Source organism: Schistocerca serialis, chromosome 3 (genome assembly GCF_023864345.2).
Source record: "Schistocerca serialis cubense isolate TAMUIC-IGC-003099 chromosome 3, iqSchSeri2.2, whole genome shotgun sequence".
Taxonomy (NCBI): Eukaryota; Metazoa; Arthropoda; class Insecta; order Orthoptera; family Acrididae; genus Schistocerca; species Schistocerca serialis.
The window spans coordinates 663,317,758-663,335,321 of NC_064640.1; the positions used below are offsets into that span (position 1 = coordinate 663,317,758).

General features: G+C 38.6%; 1 protein-coding gene across 2 annotated transcripts in view; it reads left to right on the plus strand.

Moving 5' to 3' along the window:
• LOC126470545 (myotubularin-related protein 2) overlaps positions 1-17,564 on the plus strand; it is a 190,249-nt gene that overhangs the window by 117,482 nt on the left and 55,203 nt on the right. For both annotated transcript variants that reach the window (XM_050098477.1, XM_050098478.1), the window contains one exon: positions 9,585-9,692. In XM_050098477.1, the coding sequence (XP_049954434.1) occupies positions 9,585-9,692 (108 nt within the window). The remainder of the gene's footprint in view (positions 1-9,584; positions 9,693-17,564) is intronic.

Consider the following 17,564-nt stretch of genomic DNA (forward strand, 5'->3'; position numbering starts at 1 on the left):
CTGTTCAAACTCTGCAGCAACAAATTGAGGACCATTGTCAGTCACAATCACTTAGGGCAATCCCTCCAGGCAGAAGATAGATGACAAGACTTGGATTGTGGAATGAGCTGTAGTAGAGTGATTAGTAACCATGAAGAGAAATATACTGAAATTATCGATGAAAGTATCCATGAAATCTAAGTGCAGCCGTCGCCAGGGTGTTTGAGGCTTGGACCTTGCAAAGAACTGCTGAGGTGGAGCTGATTGATGGTCAGCACAGGCTTGGCACTGAGAAGTCTGTTGTTCAGTTCGTACATCCAGACCATGCCAAGTGCAAGGACATGGCACCAACTGTTTGCTGCAGATGATGCTCCAGTGACCGTGGTGTAGCAAATGAAGTACGTCAGCCTAGAGAACCTGGGGAATCTTAACACATGACTGGTCATTATTGGTGCAGAAAAAAATGACACCTTGGTGAACCGTAAAGGCATGATGATGGGCATAATATCTGTAAACCGCAGAGCTACAAATCTGTCTGGCTGAATGTGGCCAGCCGTAAAGGCATGACGATGGGCACAATATCTGTAAACCACAGAGCTACAAATCTGTCTGGTTGAATGTGGCCAGCCAGTGCGGATGTAGTGCAACAGATCTACAAATCAGGATCTGCTGCTATGGCGAGAAATGGTATCTGCATTGGCATGCTTAGAAGTGGGCTGATACCTATATTGATAATCTAACACAAGAAGAGCCCACCATTGCAGCGTCTGTACTGTGTGAGTGGGGGCTCGCCAGGGTGTTTGAGGCTTGGACCTTGCAAAGAACTGCTGAGGTGGAGCTGATTGATGGTCAGCACAGGCTTGGCACTGAGAAGTCTGTTGTTCAGTTCGTACATCCAGACCGTGCCAAGTGCAAGGACATGGCACCAACTGTTTGCTGCAGATGATGCTCCAGTGACCGTGGTGTAGCAAATGAAGTACGTCAGCCTAGAGAACCTGGGGAATCTTAACACATGACTGGTCATTATTGGTGCAGAAAAAAATGACACCTTGGTGAACCGTAAAGGCATGATGATGGGCATAATATCTGTAAACCGCAGAGCTACAAATCTGTCTGGCTGAATGTGGCCAGCCGTAAAGGCATGACGATGGGCACAATATCTGTAAACCACAGAGCTACAAATCTGTCTGGTTGAATGTGGCCAGCCAGTGCGGATGTAGTGCAACAGATCTACAAATCAGGATCTGCTGCTATGGCGAGAAATGGTATCTGCATTGGCATGCTTAGAAGTGGGCTGATACCTATATTGATAATCTAACACAAGAAGAGCCCACCATTGCAGCGTCTGTACTGTGTGAGTGAGGGCTGACTGAGAAGGGCTAAACAAAAATTGCAGAGGTTTAAGATCAGTCACCAAGTAGAATTTTCTTCCAGAAAGATAATTGTGAAACTTAGTGACACTGCAGACAATGGCAAGAGCCTCCTTTCCAATTTGCAAATAATTACAATGAGCTTTGTTCAACGACTTTGAAACAAAGACAATTGGCTGTCAACAGCACCAAATTTGTGCAACAAAACGGCGCCATTGCTGTAAGAGGAAGGAGAGACAGATTTGGATGGGTCAAAACAAACCAGGTGTTGATCATGAAGCAAAATAGATTGACACTCCTGTGACCAAACAAAATGAACATTCTTCCTGCGCAAGCAATGCAAGGAAGCTGTGATCTGAGTGGTGTTAGGAATAAATTGGATGTAATGTGTGACCTTCCGTAACACACTGTAATTCCTGCACATTGTATGGGAGTGGAAGGTCACAGATAGCGAGCAGATGTGTTTGCAGTAGGTGAACAACCTGGCTGTTAATGACATGACCTAAGCCAGGGGTGGGCAAATGTTGCACGTGGCTCATGAGCACACAGCGCTGCACGTGTGCTGCTCGCGTGCAATCGTCAAACGGGACAGTGACGACAGCCGGCAGGTTGCGGCAGTGTAGTACCAGGCTAAGCTGCGGACGTTGAAGCGAAGCGACCACTACGTAGTGAATGTTGTATTCCAAGAACCGGAAAATGCAGAGTGAATCAAGGAAACGGAGAAGTGGAGATTTGCTACCTTTTAAAAAGGAATGGGAGAATCATTTTTTCTTTGTGCAAAAACATGAAAATTCGAAATTTATGATATGTGACAGTATTCTCGCTGGTCAGCGGAAGTTTAATATTGAACGCCATTATAATAAGTTCCAATATGTTCCCGTACTTAGTGCAATAAAAGAGGAATTTCTCAAGCGATTTGGAGATATATCATACTTATCCCAAGGTTTTGAATAGTTCTCGAGACAATTTGCTGTTTCTGTAGATGATATTCATCCCAGTTTGCATATGGAATTAATAGATCTGCATTGTAGATTCTACAGCATAATTCTCTTCTGAGAGACAAGTTCCTTTTGGCAAGACGTGTAATAGATTTTTATCACGACTTTCCACAGCAAGAGTTTCCTCGTCTCCATCGTGAAGCCGCGAAGATAATGTCAATGTTTGGCTCGACATACGTTTGTGAGAGATTTTTTCTGTTATGAAAATTAATAAGTCTCGGTTAAGAGCAAACATCAGTAATGAAAATTTACGTAACTGTTTGCGTTTGTCTGTATGTAGAAATTTTGTTCCAGACATTAAACTTATTGTAAACTCCACCTGTGATAATTAAATAAAACGTATCGTAGGTAATACGTACTCTTTCAAACCATGATTTCTTTCAAGCACTCCTACTAACCTTATTCCTTCATTCAATAAAGCAGGCCAGGAAACAAAACACATTACAGAGGAAGAAGCGGAGAGACGGTATGTTGGGGAGTGGAGAGAAGCGGGTGGCCAACTAGCCCCTGTGTGCACGCAGAACACCTGTTAACTGCACACGTGCAAGTGCATCTCACATGTGCACGATTCCTGCCCGCCCCTGACCTAAGCACTAAAGTTCTGTCTGAAAAAAATGAAAAAAAAAGTGTTTGTTTGTTACACTTGAGACCAACTGTTTACAACATTTGAAACAGAATGTGAAGACCACTAATGTGTCCCTCAGGAGTGTGACCTGACAAGACAATGTCATCCAAATAATTTGAGCAAAAAGGAACTTCTGCAGTCAGCTCCTCCGGAAAGCACTGAAATATGATGGATGCAGAAACACTGCCAAATGGCAGTCTCAAAAATTTGACAAGACCTAGATGACAAAGATTTGTTGCAACTGCTTATCCAGAGGGATTCGCAAGTAATCGTCATGCAAATCAGTTTTGGTCAAGTAACAACCAGCACCCTATTTATCCATCAGTTCTTCCAGATGCAGCAAAGGATAACTGTGAGCGACTGTTTGAGGATTCACAGTTTTCTTAAAAAGTTCCTGAGCCACCTGTTCTCGAAGAGCATGAGAAACAGGACAAGCTCTTAAGAAAACGTGGCTGTGCATTGTCGTTCATCGTGACATGGGAAAATTATTGACTTTGCCTAAACCCTCACAAAACAAATCTTGAAATTCTGCACATAACTTAGCAGCACTGTCCCGAGGATCAAAGGAACAAACAGAAAGTTTTTTGTCCTGAATGTTTAACCAAAACAAATCAAAAGAGCTAAGATAAAAAAATATCAGCACTCTCTCAGGAGGAAAGCACTGTAAATGTCACTGTCTTCATCAAATTTCAGGAAGTTGCAGGAAGGTTACAAGCGCCTAAGACAGGAATGATTTGGCGGCTGTACCACATCTGTGTATGGCACAATTTGCACAACTTCGATTTGCCAAGCAATTCATAAGTGCTATGGTTGAGCAAAGTCACTGAAGCCTCAGGGTCAGGTTGCAAGCAGACTGACTGCCCAGCAATAGTAAAAGGAACAAAAACTTTGTTGTACTGCAGATGAGTTGGGAGCCTATCCTGAATCACTGTTGCACACTCGTTTTGCTGTAACTACACTATGAGCCTTTGTAAAAACACTACACATTGTTTGTGACTTAGATTTGTGTGAAGGAGTAGTAAAAGCAGGCACCTTGCAATTCTGTAAGCACACAGACTGTACATGCCCCTGTTTGCCACAAAGAAAACAAGTAACATCACACAAGGAGCAAAATCAACGATCATTTGCCATATTACTGTGAGGACATGACTTCACATCTTGCGCCGGACGCAATACGTGTTGACGTGAGCACTGCGGCTGTGGTCAGTTGAGAGGCCTGTTTGCTGTGGCTACCTACAAAACAAACTGGTGCTATCTCAAAACTGCCTGCTGCATTTTCACAGGAATCTTGGTAGTCTAGAATCTGCAGAACATATTGAAGAATTTGTTCCCGATTTCTAGTCACCTTTGTTGCACGTGATTTTGTAAAAAATCATTGCATCACTGTAATATTGCCCAGTCACATTGGAATCTACACTATGTAGTAATGCCTTGCAATTCAGTCACCCACTGGTTCTATGTCTGCCCTTGATGCTTATGCAACCGAAAGAATTTGTAACAGGCAACTGCCACTTGTACCCTATTCATATAATACTTTGTAAGTGCCTGCAGTAGGTCCTTAAATTCTACTATAGTAAAACCCCACTTTTACACTTTTGAAGGGACTTGAAAAAAAATTGTGTAAAATGTGGGAAATGACTTCACAAGTTGTACGGTTTACGTATAGGGCCCTCCTTGCATTTTCGTAGTTTTTATGATATGTGTACATAATAGGCATCAAAATACTCATCAGGTTATGTGAATGTTGTGCTATGTTAAGTAGCTGACATGACATTTACCAACACTTAACTCAACAAATCGCGCAACAAATCGTGCTAAAAATAATGCAAGCCAAGTGGCCTCTATGTTGATTTACATGTTTGCAAAGCTAAGGTGACTTAACTGGCAGTTACAGTATTTATACTTTAAGTCTACAGAAAGTGGAGGTCAAGTGTTCACCACATTAAATAGCTCTGTAAACATCATTTTTACTATAACTTTCCTGTAAAACTGACATCAGCAAATGTACCCAGTGCCAGCAACTTATCTTGCTGTTTTAGATTTTGTAAAGAAAAGTGTGTGAAATATTGCAGAGTGCATTAAATATGGCACTACACTACAGATCAGCATGTCACTGCAGCCTTTATTTCTCACTCACCCACTCACTCACTTACTCGCTCACTCGCTTCGTCAGCTCACAACCAAATTGTCATCTTCAAATCACCCTAGACATTGGGGCTGTGATATAGGTCGGTTTGTATCCACAGCCAAGATTACAGGAAACAGTACCATATTTCACTTCAGCATTTTAAGCATACATTTTACAAAACGTTAATAGACCATTTTTATTTGTTATACTGACCTTTAATTTGGATGGTCTCACATAAATTCAGTGTGAACAAATGGGAATAAGAGTTACTACCTTTTAGCAACAAAATCCAAAATTGTGGGTTGTTTTAACTTTTTTTGGTGAATTATTTTCTGTGTGGTTTTCCAGTTCATAAACACAGTTAAAAACTGTTGTCAACACCTAAAGCAGAAATATATTTTTTAATGGTTCTCACTGCTCCATTTACAACTGAATTGGGGGGAACCCCTCTATCATCATCACTATCACCGTTACCTTCTGCAATGTCAATGTTTTCTTGCCTATGAAAGTCAGTCATATCATCAACAGATAAACTTTCCACGGTGACAACATCATCGTTATTGTGTACGAAATCCTGAAGTGGATGCTACAGCTGCAGCTTTTCCCAGGATGAAGCAAGTAGTTTTTCAGCATCATCATTAATACTCAGGTCTGGTGTGTGTGATTCATTTCCCTCGTTAGCTTCAACCCGATTTTCGGAAGCAGTTGGAGATGGTGGCCTCCTTAATCTCTACCCATGTTTTCACATTATAATGTAAAACATCCTAAATTGACACTTTAAAGGAGGCTAGGTCTTTCCCAGCTTCCATCAAAGTTAATACCTTCTGCACAATTGCCTTCCTGTTGTAATGGATAATACCCAAATCCAAGGTCTGTAATTTGCTTGTACAGTTTGGTGGCAAAAACTCGTTAATTCCCCATCATATAAACTTATTTTTTTGGAATGCACAAGACAAGAAGCCACTAAAAAGAGTATCTTCATGTTATGAATTCCCAATCTTGCATCAAGGCAACGTAATTGCTTCTCAGATAATTCTGACATCATCCACACTTTATTGTTGGCACTGTAGTTTGTTCACAGTATTTTTATATTTTTAAAACAATGTTGTATTTTATATTCGTGAATCACAAATGGTTTAAATTTTTCAGAACCATCTGTGTTTGTGCCTAACATTACTGTCAGGCAAACTTTACTGTGTTTGCCTCCATGGAATTTTTCGCCTTTAAAGGCAAGCATTATGCTTGGCAGGATGTTGAAAGAGACACCTGTTTGATCAGTGTTGTAGCTATCGTTTGGTTTGTATTGCTTCATAAGTTCTCAAAGTAGATGAAGACCCATTACAAATAATGCAGCAAAAAACAGAATACAGCCATCAGAGTATCAACTAGGGTGTTGCGTGCTATACTAAACACAATTGAAGGTGTTGTAGTGAAGAGGTTCCAAGTGCAAGTGGATTGAGTGGCTGCCGCCGGCTGTCCCATAATTTTTTTTTTTATTTTTTTATTTTTATTATTTATTTATTTATTTATTTATTTATTTTTTGCTGTTTCATGTTTTTTGTCAGACAGTGTATATTTGTGCCACACACTTTTCATCACTCAATATTTGAATGTGAAATCACCAATGGATGTGCAAGTTTTAAGGCAGAATTCAGAATTAAGAAGAAATTGTCTGTATTCAGTTTTATGTGATTACTGGCATAGATAAATATGATGAAACAAAAAGGAAGGATCCTTAAATATGGTTAATATCTGTGAAAAAAGAAACTGAGAAGTGTAGTTCGCTTTGTCCTGCCATTATAATGTACTGATAAGGGTTTTCACTCTAACTGCGTGACATTTTCCAGAACTGACTCGTCTACACTTAATGGGGAAAAATAATTCATAACAGCTACAACAAAACTTAGTCAAGCCTCCTCCTCCTCCTCCTCACCACCACCCCACCCCACTTTTCTCCAGCTCTGTTTGTGTTTTTACGTGGTCACTTACATCTACCTGTACAAAGTCTGGATCTTATCATCACAAAAAGGTCTGTGAATGTCACAATTGATAGAACATCTGCAACAGCTTTGAGGGAAATTGTCACTGTATTCTGCAGCAACTGATACTGAGCCACAGCTAGCATTTGTAAATGGCTTCAACACATGTTGAGTTACAGAACTGAAGGCAGTTCGAAATATGTCCATAGTCTGTAAAATACTCATTCTCATTATATTCTTTCTTTTGAGGAATGAAATTTACCTATGCCTCGCAGCTATTCTCCATTTAGCTCTCACAGGATGAAATATACACAGGTCTAGAGGTTGTAAGTGATTTGTACTGTTCGCAGGAACACACATAGGCACTCATGAGAAATATCATCACATTGTGGTGTGCAGGGCATCTGTCAATAATAATAATAATGTTCATTCTTCCTGCTGCACACATCTTGGCATTAAAGCTCCTAAGAATCTTTGTACATATTTCAGTAGTTGTCCAGGTGTTGCTAATAAAATCGTAGCTGCACTGTAGAAATTTTTTACTCACCTGGCAGTTTAAAATTTTTTATGTTTATTAATAATGACAACTTTTCACTATAAGCACACAGCAGGGCCATGGTTCCAACTTTCAGTACATTCCGCGTCTGCTGCTTCACTTTCCTCACTTACATTCCTTGAAAAGAGTTCATTGCAACCTCCCACTCCCCTTCCTCCAGTGGTATTTCCAATCATTCAGTGCACTGGAATCTTAAATTCTAAGTATCAGGCCAGTTTCTTGGCCCTAAATTTCCACTAATGGAAACTTTTAACTGACTATTTCATGGAGTAATTTCATTTGTAACGGGATGGTTTCTAAGTCTTCAGCGGGTGTACACACATTTAGGTTGGCTGCACAATTAATCACACATGATGCCATGTTTGTCTTAAACTGATTACCCGAGATAACTGCACATTTCAAAGGGCAAGCTGTTCGTGTGTGCGAAAGGCTTTTCTTATGGATGTTATACTGTGCAGTCCCCTTTGATATGTTTTCAGTCATACTGTTGTCTGTCATCGAAACCTCAACCTGTTGCCATCATTATCTCCATGGGGAAAAATGGATTTTGCATTTTACTGGAGGCTTCAGGAATCCTGAACATTATGTGCATAGAAAAACGGAAACATTCTAGTGCGTGACTTGACTTGAGACATTGTAGTGAAGAAAATAAACATCTTTTTATCTGCTTTTAGAAACAGTTAAAGAAGCAAAACAGCTGCAACCACACAGTACACAGAAAGTTTCCTTTTTATGTCATTGTATCATCATGAACACTTCAAAAAATGCCGGAATTGAAGGAAAAACTGAATGCAATCTACACACCTTCAGTTTAGAGAACTGTTCAGATTTTGACTTGAATGGGTAACTCTGGAGTTAAACTGAAGGTGTGTAGGCCCCTATAAACAATGAAGGACAAATGTTCCCCCATGTTAGTGCAGGACAGGGAGTTTCAGCATTCAGGATTTTTAAGTATACTATGCAAAGATAGTAATGTCAAGTCATATTTCTTTGCCGTGTCAGAGTTTGATGTGCAGAATGTTGTTGACAATGTAAATAAGTATCAGCTTCTGTTAAATCTTCTGCTTTCGTATTTCGCTAGCCATAACTACAAACATCTTGAGCAGTGTAGAATTGAACACTTCGATAAACAACACAATGTGCTTAATTTGTTCACTTTGCAATGTTTTTTGTAACATCAGCTTATGTGACCTGCATGCAGAAAGAGGCTATTTGAAATTATTCACCAAAAACTATGACCTACCTTCTGACAGAGTTGATTGTGGATTATTGACATTTTCTCTATCAACAATTTAATGCAACTCATTCAGAAAAGAAAGGACTGGCTGCAAACTCTCAAATATGTTAGGAATTTTGTCATAGCTATGTTTCAGTTTGCGTACTATCTAATGTTTATGCCTTAAAAGTGGGCAGTTTCTTAGTTTGAATGGTAGCAACAGAAAAATTTATTAAAATTGGGAATTCTGTAAAAGTGGGTTTGTTAATAATGTGTTTTATTGTATTTGAGATAAACTATTTGAAAAAAAAAGAATATGGCTACATGAAAAATTTTCAGAAAAAAATCAATTAATTTAGTCTCCCGTATATAAACTTCCTCGTCCATATAACATAACTATGTTGACAATGTTTTTGTTCAGAACCACAGTTAACTTATTTGCACAGTGTTGTTAAGAGTTATTGTTGCTACATGGTCTTACTGCACGCCTATTAGGGATACAGGAAATGCAAGATGGAATGTGAATAATGTAAAACTAAATATAAATGGCTGTGACAAGTCTAAAGATATCTTGAAAGTTCCAATTTCGGTCAGCCATATTCTTTTGAATAACTTTGTAATGGCAATTTGGTATGTTGCTCTGTACACATAAAGTTATATTGTTATTGCTATTATGGTTGTCGTTTTTGTTGCTATTATTATTATTATTATTATTATTATTATTATTTTACAGCTTACAGCATTAGCTATGCTAATGCTGGATCCATATTACCGTACAATCAAAGGCTTTGAGGTTCTCATTGAAAAGGAATGGCTTAGCTTTGGACATAAATTCCAGCAGGTTAGTATCAAACTGTCATCTTTTCTTACAGCTCTCACAAGATCATTGAACTCAGTACACATTAACAAGGCAAAATTAATGTAGCACCTATGAACCAAAATAAAATTCTGTTACGGCAGATTTACATCTCATGAAAATGATTTACTGTTAAAGTACTGAAGAGGATTGCCCCATTTTGAAACCAATAAGTCTCTAGACATTAAATATTTGAAAAGTGTGAATTTTTTGTGACTACATACTGCTGTGAACAACACAATATTAGCGCCAGTTTTGGATAAACTATACCAAATGAAGTGTTTACCTCATAAATTTCTACACCAACTTTTAGGAGAAGTCAGGATAAAAATGTGAAGAGTGAGGACAATCAGTCTGTATGCATCTCTGCATGCATTACAATGTAATACAGCAATAAAACTGTTCATTCAAAATCATTGAGCCCCACTCTTACACCAGTTGTTTTTGATAGGATGTAATTGCTGCTTTACCAGTGCTCCAAACATTGTATTCTTTGAAGTGTGCTTTTGTTGATAAGATAATGGATGCTACACCCATATAATTTTTGAATCTATAGGGTAGGGGCACCATGTACAGTTGCTATATATTTTCTTGTATATTTGTAGGATGATATAATAATTTCATACACTATTAAATAAGAAAACCTTCTGAATTATTGATATCGATCCAGTGTTACATCTGATGGGAGTTTTAAGAGAGATTTTGCAGCCAGCTGTTACTTAAGAAATATCGTAAACAATTTCAAGCACTAGTGTGGATGGGGTCAGTAATTAATGTTTTATTGTTCAGTACATTGACCTAGGATATTTCTTAATTTTGTGATACAGGGCATTTAATTGCTATAGCTAAATTCGGACACCCAGAGTCTAAAGTTCATGCATTGCTGGTTTAGTTTCTTAGGTAAGCACAACCTGGCCTTGGAACTATTTTCTCTACCTCAGTTTTATCTTTGAACGAACTGAATTTGTGTGTGGACATGGCTAGGGATTGTGCGTGTTGCATGATCTTGCTTTTGTAGCTGCTGTTCACAAACAGCAAGATGAGGTGTCGACCAGTCTCTACTGGCTTTGCATCAACGCTGCGAATTGTGGTCTATCTGCGCGAAGGTGCCACAGATCTGGCGAATTGCAGTTGTTGGTGACGTGATCTGCAGAGAAAGCTATTCTGCTACCAAGCAGTAGCAGTGGTGGTAGCTAGCAAGGTGTGCCCAGTTCTGGAGCTTTTCGATGAGAAAGGTTGTATGTGGATGATGGCCACAATGTTAGTCCAGTACCTCTTAATGAACTGGTTTCAGGTACTACCTCATGTGGATAATGAAAGAGAGCCAGTGATCACCACTCTGTTGAGGATGAGGCAATCCACACAGGGGAAAGAAGGGGCTGTTTAATTGTAGACAGTTCCAATGTTGAGCACATGATGGTCCCTCATAAGGAAATAGTGTCATGGTAGGGAAACTAATCAAATGCGCACTCAGTATGTATCCTGGGAGGAATTGGTGGCAGTGTCAAAGAGGCCATCCTGAGAGCAATTGAGATCACAAGTTTTAGACAGCTACAGATTGCCACTCACATTGTCACCCAGTTCCTTCAGGAGACTGGTGGACGTGAGCTCTCTCCACAGCTGTGAATTAGCAGAACCATTCTGAGAATTGAATGAGACCTCTTATCTTAAGCTGAGTAGAATGCCTAAACCAGAGTCTTCTTCAGTTCTGTGATGCAATTTCACTATGCAGCGGACCCTTGCAAAGTCACACTGGATAGGTAAAGTGTGTGCTGTACACCAGAAAATATTAGTTGTTAACTGTAATAGTATTCACAGCAGAGTCACAATGCATGTGTCTCTTACAGAAAACAGTCACCATCACGTCATATTAGCTACTGAGATCTTGTTGAAACCTGAAGTTTAGAGTGGGGAAAATTTCAGCACCACGTGTAACATATATAAGAGAAGTTGATTAAACTTTCCAGGAGGATGTTTGTAGTGATAAGCAAAAACATTAGGTCCAGCTAATTCCAAAATAATTAAGACTGCAAATTAATATGGACAAGACTGACTTGGATCAGTGGACTTTGATTAAGATTCAGATGTTAACAGCGACCTTTGGATTCATACACAACAGCTGTAGAGCCATTCAAAGATAGCCTAAACTCAGTAGCATGAAAATACCCCAAATGTAAGGTGATAGTAATAGAAGAAGACTTCTATCTGCTCAATATTGATTGTGAAAACTTAGCATATGCATACCTTATCAGTGGATATTGACAGTCTTGTGTAGTAACAGAAATCATTGTCGGGTAGCTGCCTCCAACTACTACAGTTGAGTTAGTGAAAGAAGATCCTTCACATCTGGCAGTACTCTTGCCAGCTTTCAACTGCAAAACACAAATGGCTATGTATGAAACAATACTCTTCTATAAAGATTTGATACAACTCAGAAATGTTGCCGTAGATATGTTTACAAAATCACTTTATGTGATTATGGTAGACACAAGAAACAGCAGCCCCAAGACTGAAACTGTCAGCAATTGTATTTTGCCGATATCACTGTAGTCTGAGAATCCACAAGTGAAAAAAGGATATATTTTAGATCTCCTGGCTATAAACAGATCTTACAATTACAAGATTGTCACTGATGTGAGAGGGATTAGTGACCATGATGCTATTACAGGGACAATAGTCACCAAAGGCAAATAGGTCAAGATATCTAGGACTTCATAAGCATTCATTGTCAGCTTAATGAATGAACTGACAACATTTAGGTCAGTCTGGCAAACAAAGAACAATTCTGCTTGAAAGCTGAAATAGGTTGTAAACTGTTGTCTGGGTATTTTTGTTGCATGTACAGCAATAAAAGATGGTAAAAACCTTGGTTTAAGGTGCGATTCAGAGAATGTCGCAAAGCTTGTGCACCCTAAGGAGGCTGTATTTGAAGTCTACAATAATTTTCAGTCAGATCCTGATGAAGTATCTTTCAAAAATCTTGGGAAGTTTTGGTCATATATAAAGTCAATGAATGGATCTGGACCTTTAACTCAGTATCTTATGGATGCACTTGCTGCTGAAACTGAAGACTGCAGACAGAAAGCAGAAATATCAAGTTCCACATTTAAAAATTTATTTACACACACCGTTCCAATGTTTGACCACCACAAGCTCACAAATGAGAGAGACTGATATTCTCAACCTGATATTGTTACACAACACTGCTCAAAGTGAATGAGGCAGCGCAATCTTTTTGCAGTCATATTTCACATTGAAAGCACTGTGGAATTTGGTGTTTTCCTAGCTCATATTTACCGCAGTGTAGGTTACTCCTGTTTGCAATAGGTATAAAAGGTCAGAATTATAGGCCAACCAGTTTGTCAAAGAAGCAGCATGTATTCAGAAAAAACACTCATGTGCAACAGAAATTGCTTTATTCATGCTCAACGTCTTGCAAACAGTAGATGCAGGTGAACACACAGATTCAGTGTTCCTAGATTTCCAAAAAGTATTAAACTATTACATCTTCGACTACTAACCAAGACATGATTAAACTGTGTATCTTCACACTCATGTTACTGGCATTATGAATATTTAAGTTGTAGAACCTAATGTGTTATACTGGACATTAAATTTTCTGGATACATGAAAATAACATCAATTGTGCCCCAGTTAAGCATAATAGAACCTCTCCGAGTCAGTGTACATAAGATTTATCAGATAGGACCCGGAATACCAGTACTATAAGATTGTGTGTTGACATACTGTTGATTACAGGAAAGTACTGTCATCGGATAATCATAAAAAAAATCCAGTAAGACTTGACTTGGACAAAATTTCCACTCGATGTAATGAATGGCACCTCTCTGTAAATGTAAATAAATGTAAGATAATGCCTTTAATAAAGAGAAAGACCTATATTGTATCAGATTACAAGGTCAGTGGTGACCATCTTGAGCGTGTTAATGGGTATTCACAGAGTGCTGGGATGAAACAGAAACTGCCTCATGTGACCCATCCCCACCTGTTCCAGTGAAAGCTGAGGTGTCGAAAATCTTTCGTGCACACTGTGGAGTTGGCTGTCTAGCTGACATTACAGCGAATTGTGTGCCACTGATGAGGAACCCTGTCTAATGAACTAGGGCTACAATATAATGAAAGAAAACATAAAAAAGCAGTCAGGCAGCAGAGCAGATTCAAACATAAGCAATTTTAGTAATAATACCAGATACAGAAATGTTAAATGAATGATAAAACTCTAGCTCATTTTATTGAATTTGAACTATTTTCATTCAGGTTTGTAACAAAACGCTGTTCTCTCTCCTTCATAATGCACTCTAATTACCACGTTTGAGTTTAAACTTTTTTCACCACATGGAGGACACATTTGTTCCCCAGTCACTGTTCTTACTGCTTGTTCTAGCATTTCTTTCACTTCACACATTTTGTGTGTTCTTGTCTTTGCTGCAATATAGCCTTCGATTCTGTCTCAAACTAACTAGCTTTTGTTTGAATCTCAGTGGTATAGAGGAATTGTTGTGCACTACCCTGTTTTGTTTAATGATTTCTATATTTCGCTTATCATGAGAATAAACCTAATGTAAACAAACACAAACACAATGAATGGTCATCAGCCGTAGCTCTCTTCACCGGTGTTGTTCCACTCTTGAAAGTAAGCCCAACTTATGTATTAGATATCTTATTACTGTGTTACTGTAAATGAAACTTTAATATGTTTGGATGTATTAACAGCCATCAACGTTTCTCTTAATCTTACTTTAGTTATGTAACTTTTATTTCAAAAATCGTGTACCGTCACAGCTTCTGTAAGCGCAACTTGTGCTCTGATTGTCTCTCTGTTCATACATACAACAAAAATTGATGACACCGCTTCGCAGTGAAACATGCACATGGAACACTGTTAATGGCTAAAAACAAGTTGTTCTTAATGTTTTTGACAAGACTACTGAGAAAAAATCAGCTCTGACATTTTTTGAGAAACACTAGGTAATTAGTATAAGGTAGGGTATTTTAATTATATCTGTGGTGTAATCAGTAGTGTCCTAAATTGTTAATCAAGTGGGCTGGCAGGTACCAGTTCAAAACTCGTTGTGGTCTACAATTCCTTTTGTTTGGGTTGAATATCTAAATCGTTTAGATATGAAATTCTTCAAATATATAGTAATTATCTCATATCTAATATTCCCCCCCCCCCCCCCCCCCCCAAGAAAAATGCACATCTTCTAGTTTCTAATTACATATAACACGCAACAGTCTGGTTTTCATTGCAAATACACGTTCTTAGTTATTGATATTTTATAAAAGATTGTTGAAGTTAAGAAAACTTTACACAATTAAATGTTTTGGAGAAAAATCAAATACTCATTGTTTGAATATGCCTACTGTGTAGTAGGACAGGTGTGGTCTCACGTGAGCCAGAGTGATAAGCATTGTAGAAATGTGGAAAACAATAATTTTCACAGTGTAGAGCACACTGTACAAATGCTGCATTTTTACAGTTGTCACCTTAACTCTGCAATCTGAACCCAATAGATTTGATCTGTAGTAAAGTTACGGGATTTGTTGCAAGAAATAACAAGACATGTAAGCTGCCAAATGTACTGGAACTAATGTGCAAAGCTTTGTGACACATCACTGCCGAATGATGGCGAAAATAGCATGTCATAAAAGAGGAGGAGGAAATGTGAACTTTCTGGTGGCTCGAGATTCTGTTGCTGATCACCTTGTTATCAACATAGCAATGTTTTCCACAGAGTCTGATATGGAGGGAGTTCAGAGATTACCAGACGACTGACTGTAATAGCTTCAATGGCTTCAATATTTAACTTCAATATTTAACTACATGGTGAAATCCCAGCAGTGCTCTTTTATGCTGCACGTAGCTCAAGCAGAAAAAATACCCCTGTTAAAGTCAGGAATTTTCATCACTCTTGTTTTTAAAGACAGTACTATGTTAGCTAACATCAAGAGCATGTTTTGTTTTCCATCAGATCTCCTAAAAAGCATATCACCTGACTTTTACCATTAGTTCTTTCTGTTCAAAAATTAAATGACATTCAAGGCTATATTGTTCTCTGGTCATCTCTTTTTACACCTTTACTCCAACTGTCCACATTACTGCAGGTTAGTTGGGCCAGGTGGCCGGCCATTGCTGTCCAAGTTAGATGCACTGCTGAGTCGATGTACTCTATAAAACGTATCCTCATTATCATACTTGACTGTACTCGAGACAGCTTAGCTTCTGCTCCATGTGAAACAGAGTCCAGTGAGGTTCCAGCAAATGCAGAAAAATACATAGTGTAATGTTTACATAAGGTTTTTTTCTTATGATGAAGGGGATATAGTAGCTCTTTCATCAGCATGCCATCTTCAAAAGTTATGTTATTATATCTTATCCATTCTGATATATCTCGCTTGCTGGAATTTGCATTAGGAACTTTCCTTTTTGACAAGAATGGTATGGCACATTATCGAGAACAGTGGCTCTATTTTCCTGAAGCTGAGGAAGAGTATCTTGAAACCATTTCTCGAATGTGTTGATGCTAGTCTCCTCATGGTAATGTCCACTTTTCTTGGATTCAAAAATCCACAGCTTTTGACGAAACCTGCTTTGCTCGCAGCGTATGTGTTAACCAGGTGTTTTCCCTTATCCAGTGAGCCCTGGTTTCCAGTGGGTAATCCACACAAAAACACTTGTTTAGAGGATTTTACATCATTATGTACCCAGTTGTTACTTCGGGTTTGTCCTGTGTTGAGTCACGCCTGATCCAAATAGCAAATTGGTCTTCCTTCATCTCTCAACAATTTAATGGTTTCTAGATATTGCATCCATGTCAAACATCTTAAAAGTCATATACTTTCCTTCATATCGCTTTTCTTTTGGTCATCAACACTTTCTGAAAGCTTGTGTGCGTGGTTTTTCTTTCTTGGGAGACTTCAACTCACTTATCACATGGCACACTAAAGTACAACGAACACTTGTAGATGCAGCTGTTTTGAAAAAAATATCAGTTATTGATGGCTCTGGACACAACAGCTCGATTTTATACACGTTGAGAAACATGCATGTGTCTGCAGAAATTAATAACTTGCTTTGATCGCTTCTTGGATGGACTTAAAATGGACATGTCGACCTCACTCACTGTATCTGTAGGGGATGACATAATAAGTTAACTCATAGGTGATGCTAATGGGGGAAAAATATAGCTATTGGGTGGGCACAGAAACAATGAACGCTGAATGTGATAATAGACACTGATGCTTACGCTAATAGTCAAAAACTGGTCTTTCACATGTGATGAACTTTACATTCAGATTCTAAGATGACACACTAATGATTTACGCTTGCAATGGACGTGGCTACATTGATCAAGTGTTCCCTGTATTGTTCACCCCTCGACGACAGCACTGTGGTCACACATCTTGATGCATTTATGGCCCGTTTCTTGTTCCAGTGAATAGAGTTTAGTGTAAGTATTTACTGCCAGTATTAAGAAATGGTATGAAATGAGACAATAACATAAAATGAATATTAGGAAGAATGAACAGACTACTCAGATTTCTCAGAAAGTTTCTGGGGAAAGTGCCATGCATACCCGCTGATGTGCAGAACTTAGAAACAAAAGTAACTTTAGCATGATGTGTCGCTGCAGAGTAATTTAGCTCAATGAAACTTGAACTATACATAATAAGAACTGCTACATTATATTACAGAAGGTAACTGAAGGAAATTAGCTATGAGACAAAAAGAAATGACAGAATAAAAGACAATAATTACACAGCAGTTACTGTGGGTCGTCATGGTCCCATGGCTGTTACAAAAGGCAGGACATGGTTCTTAACAATGTGTGTTAT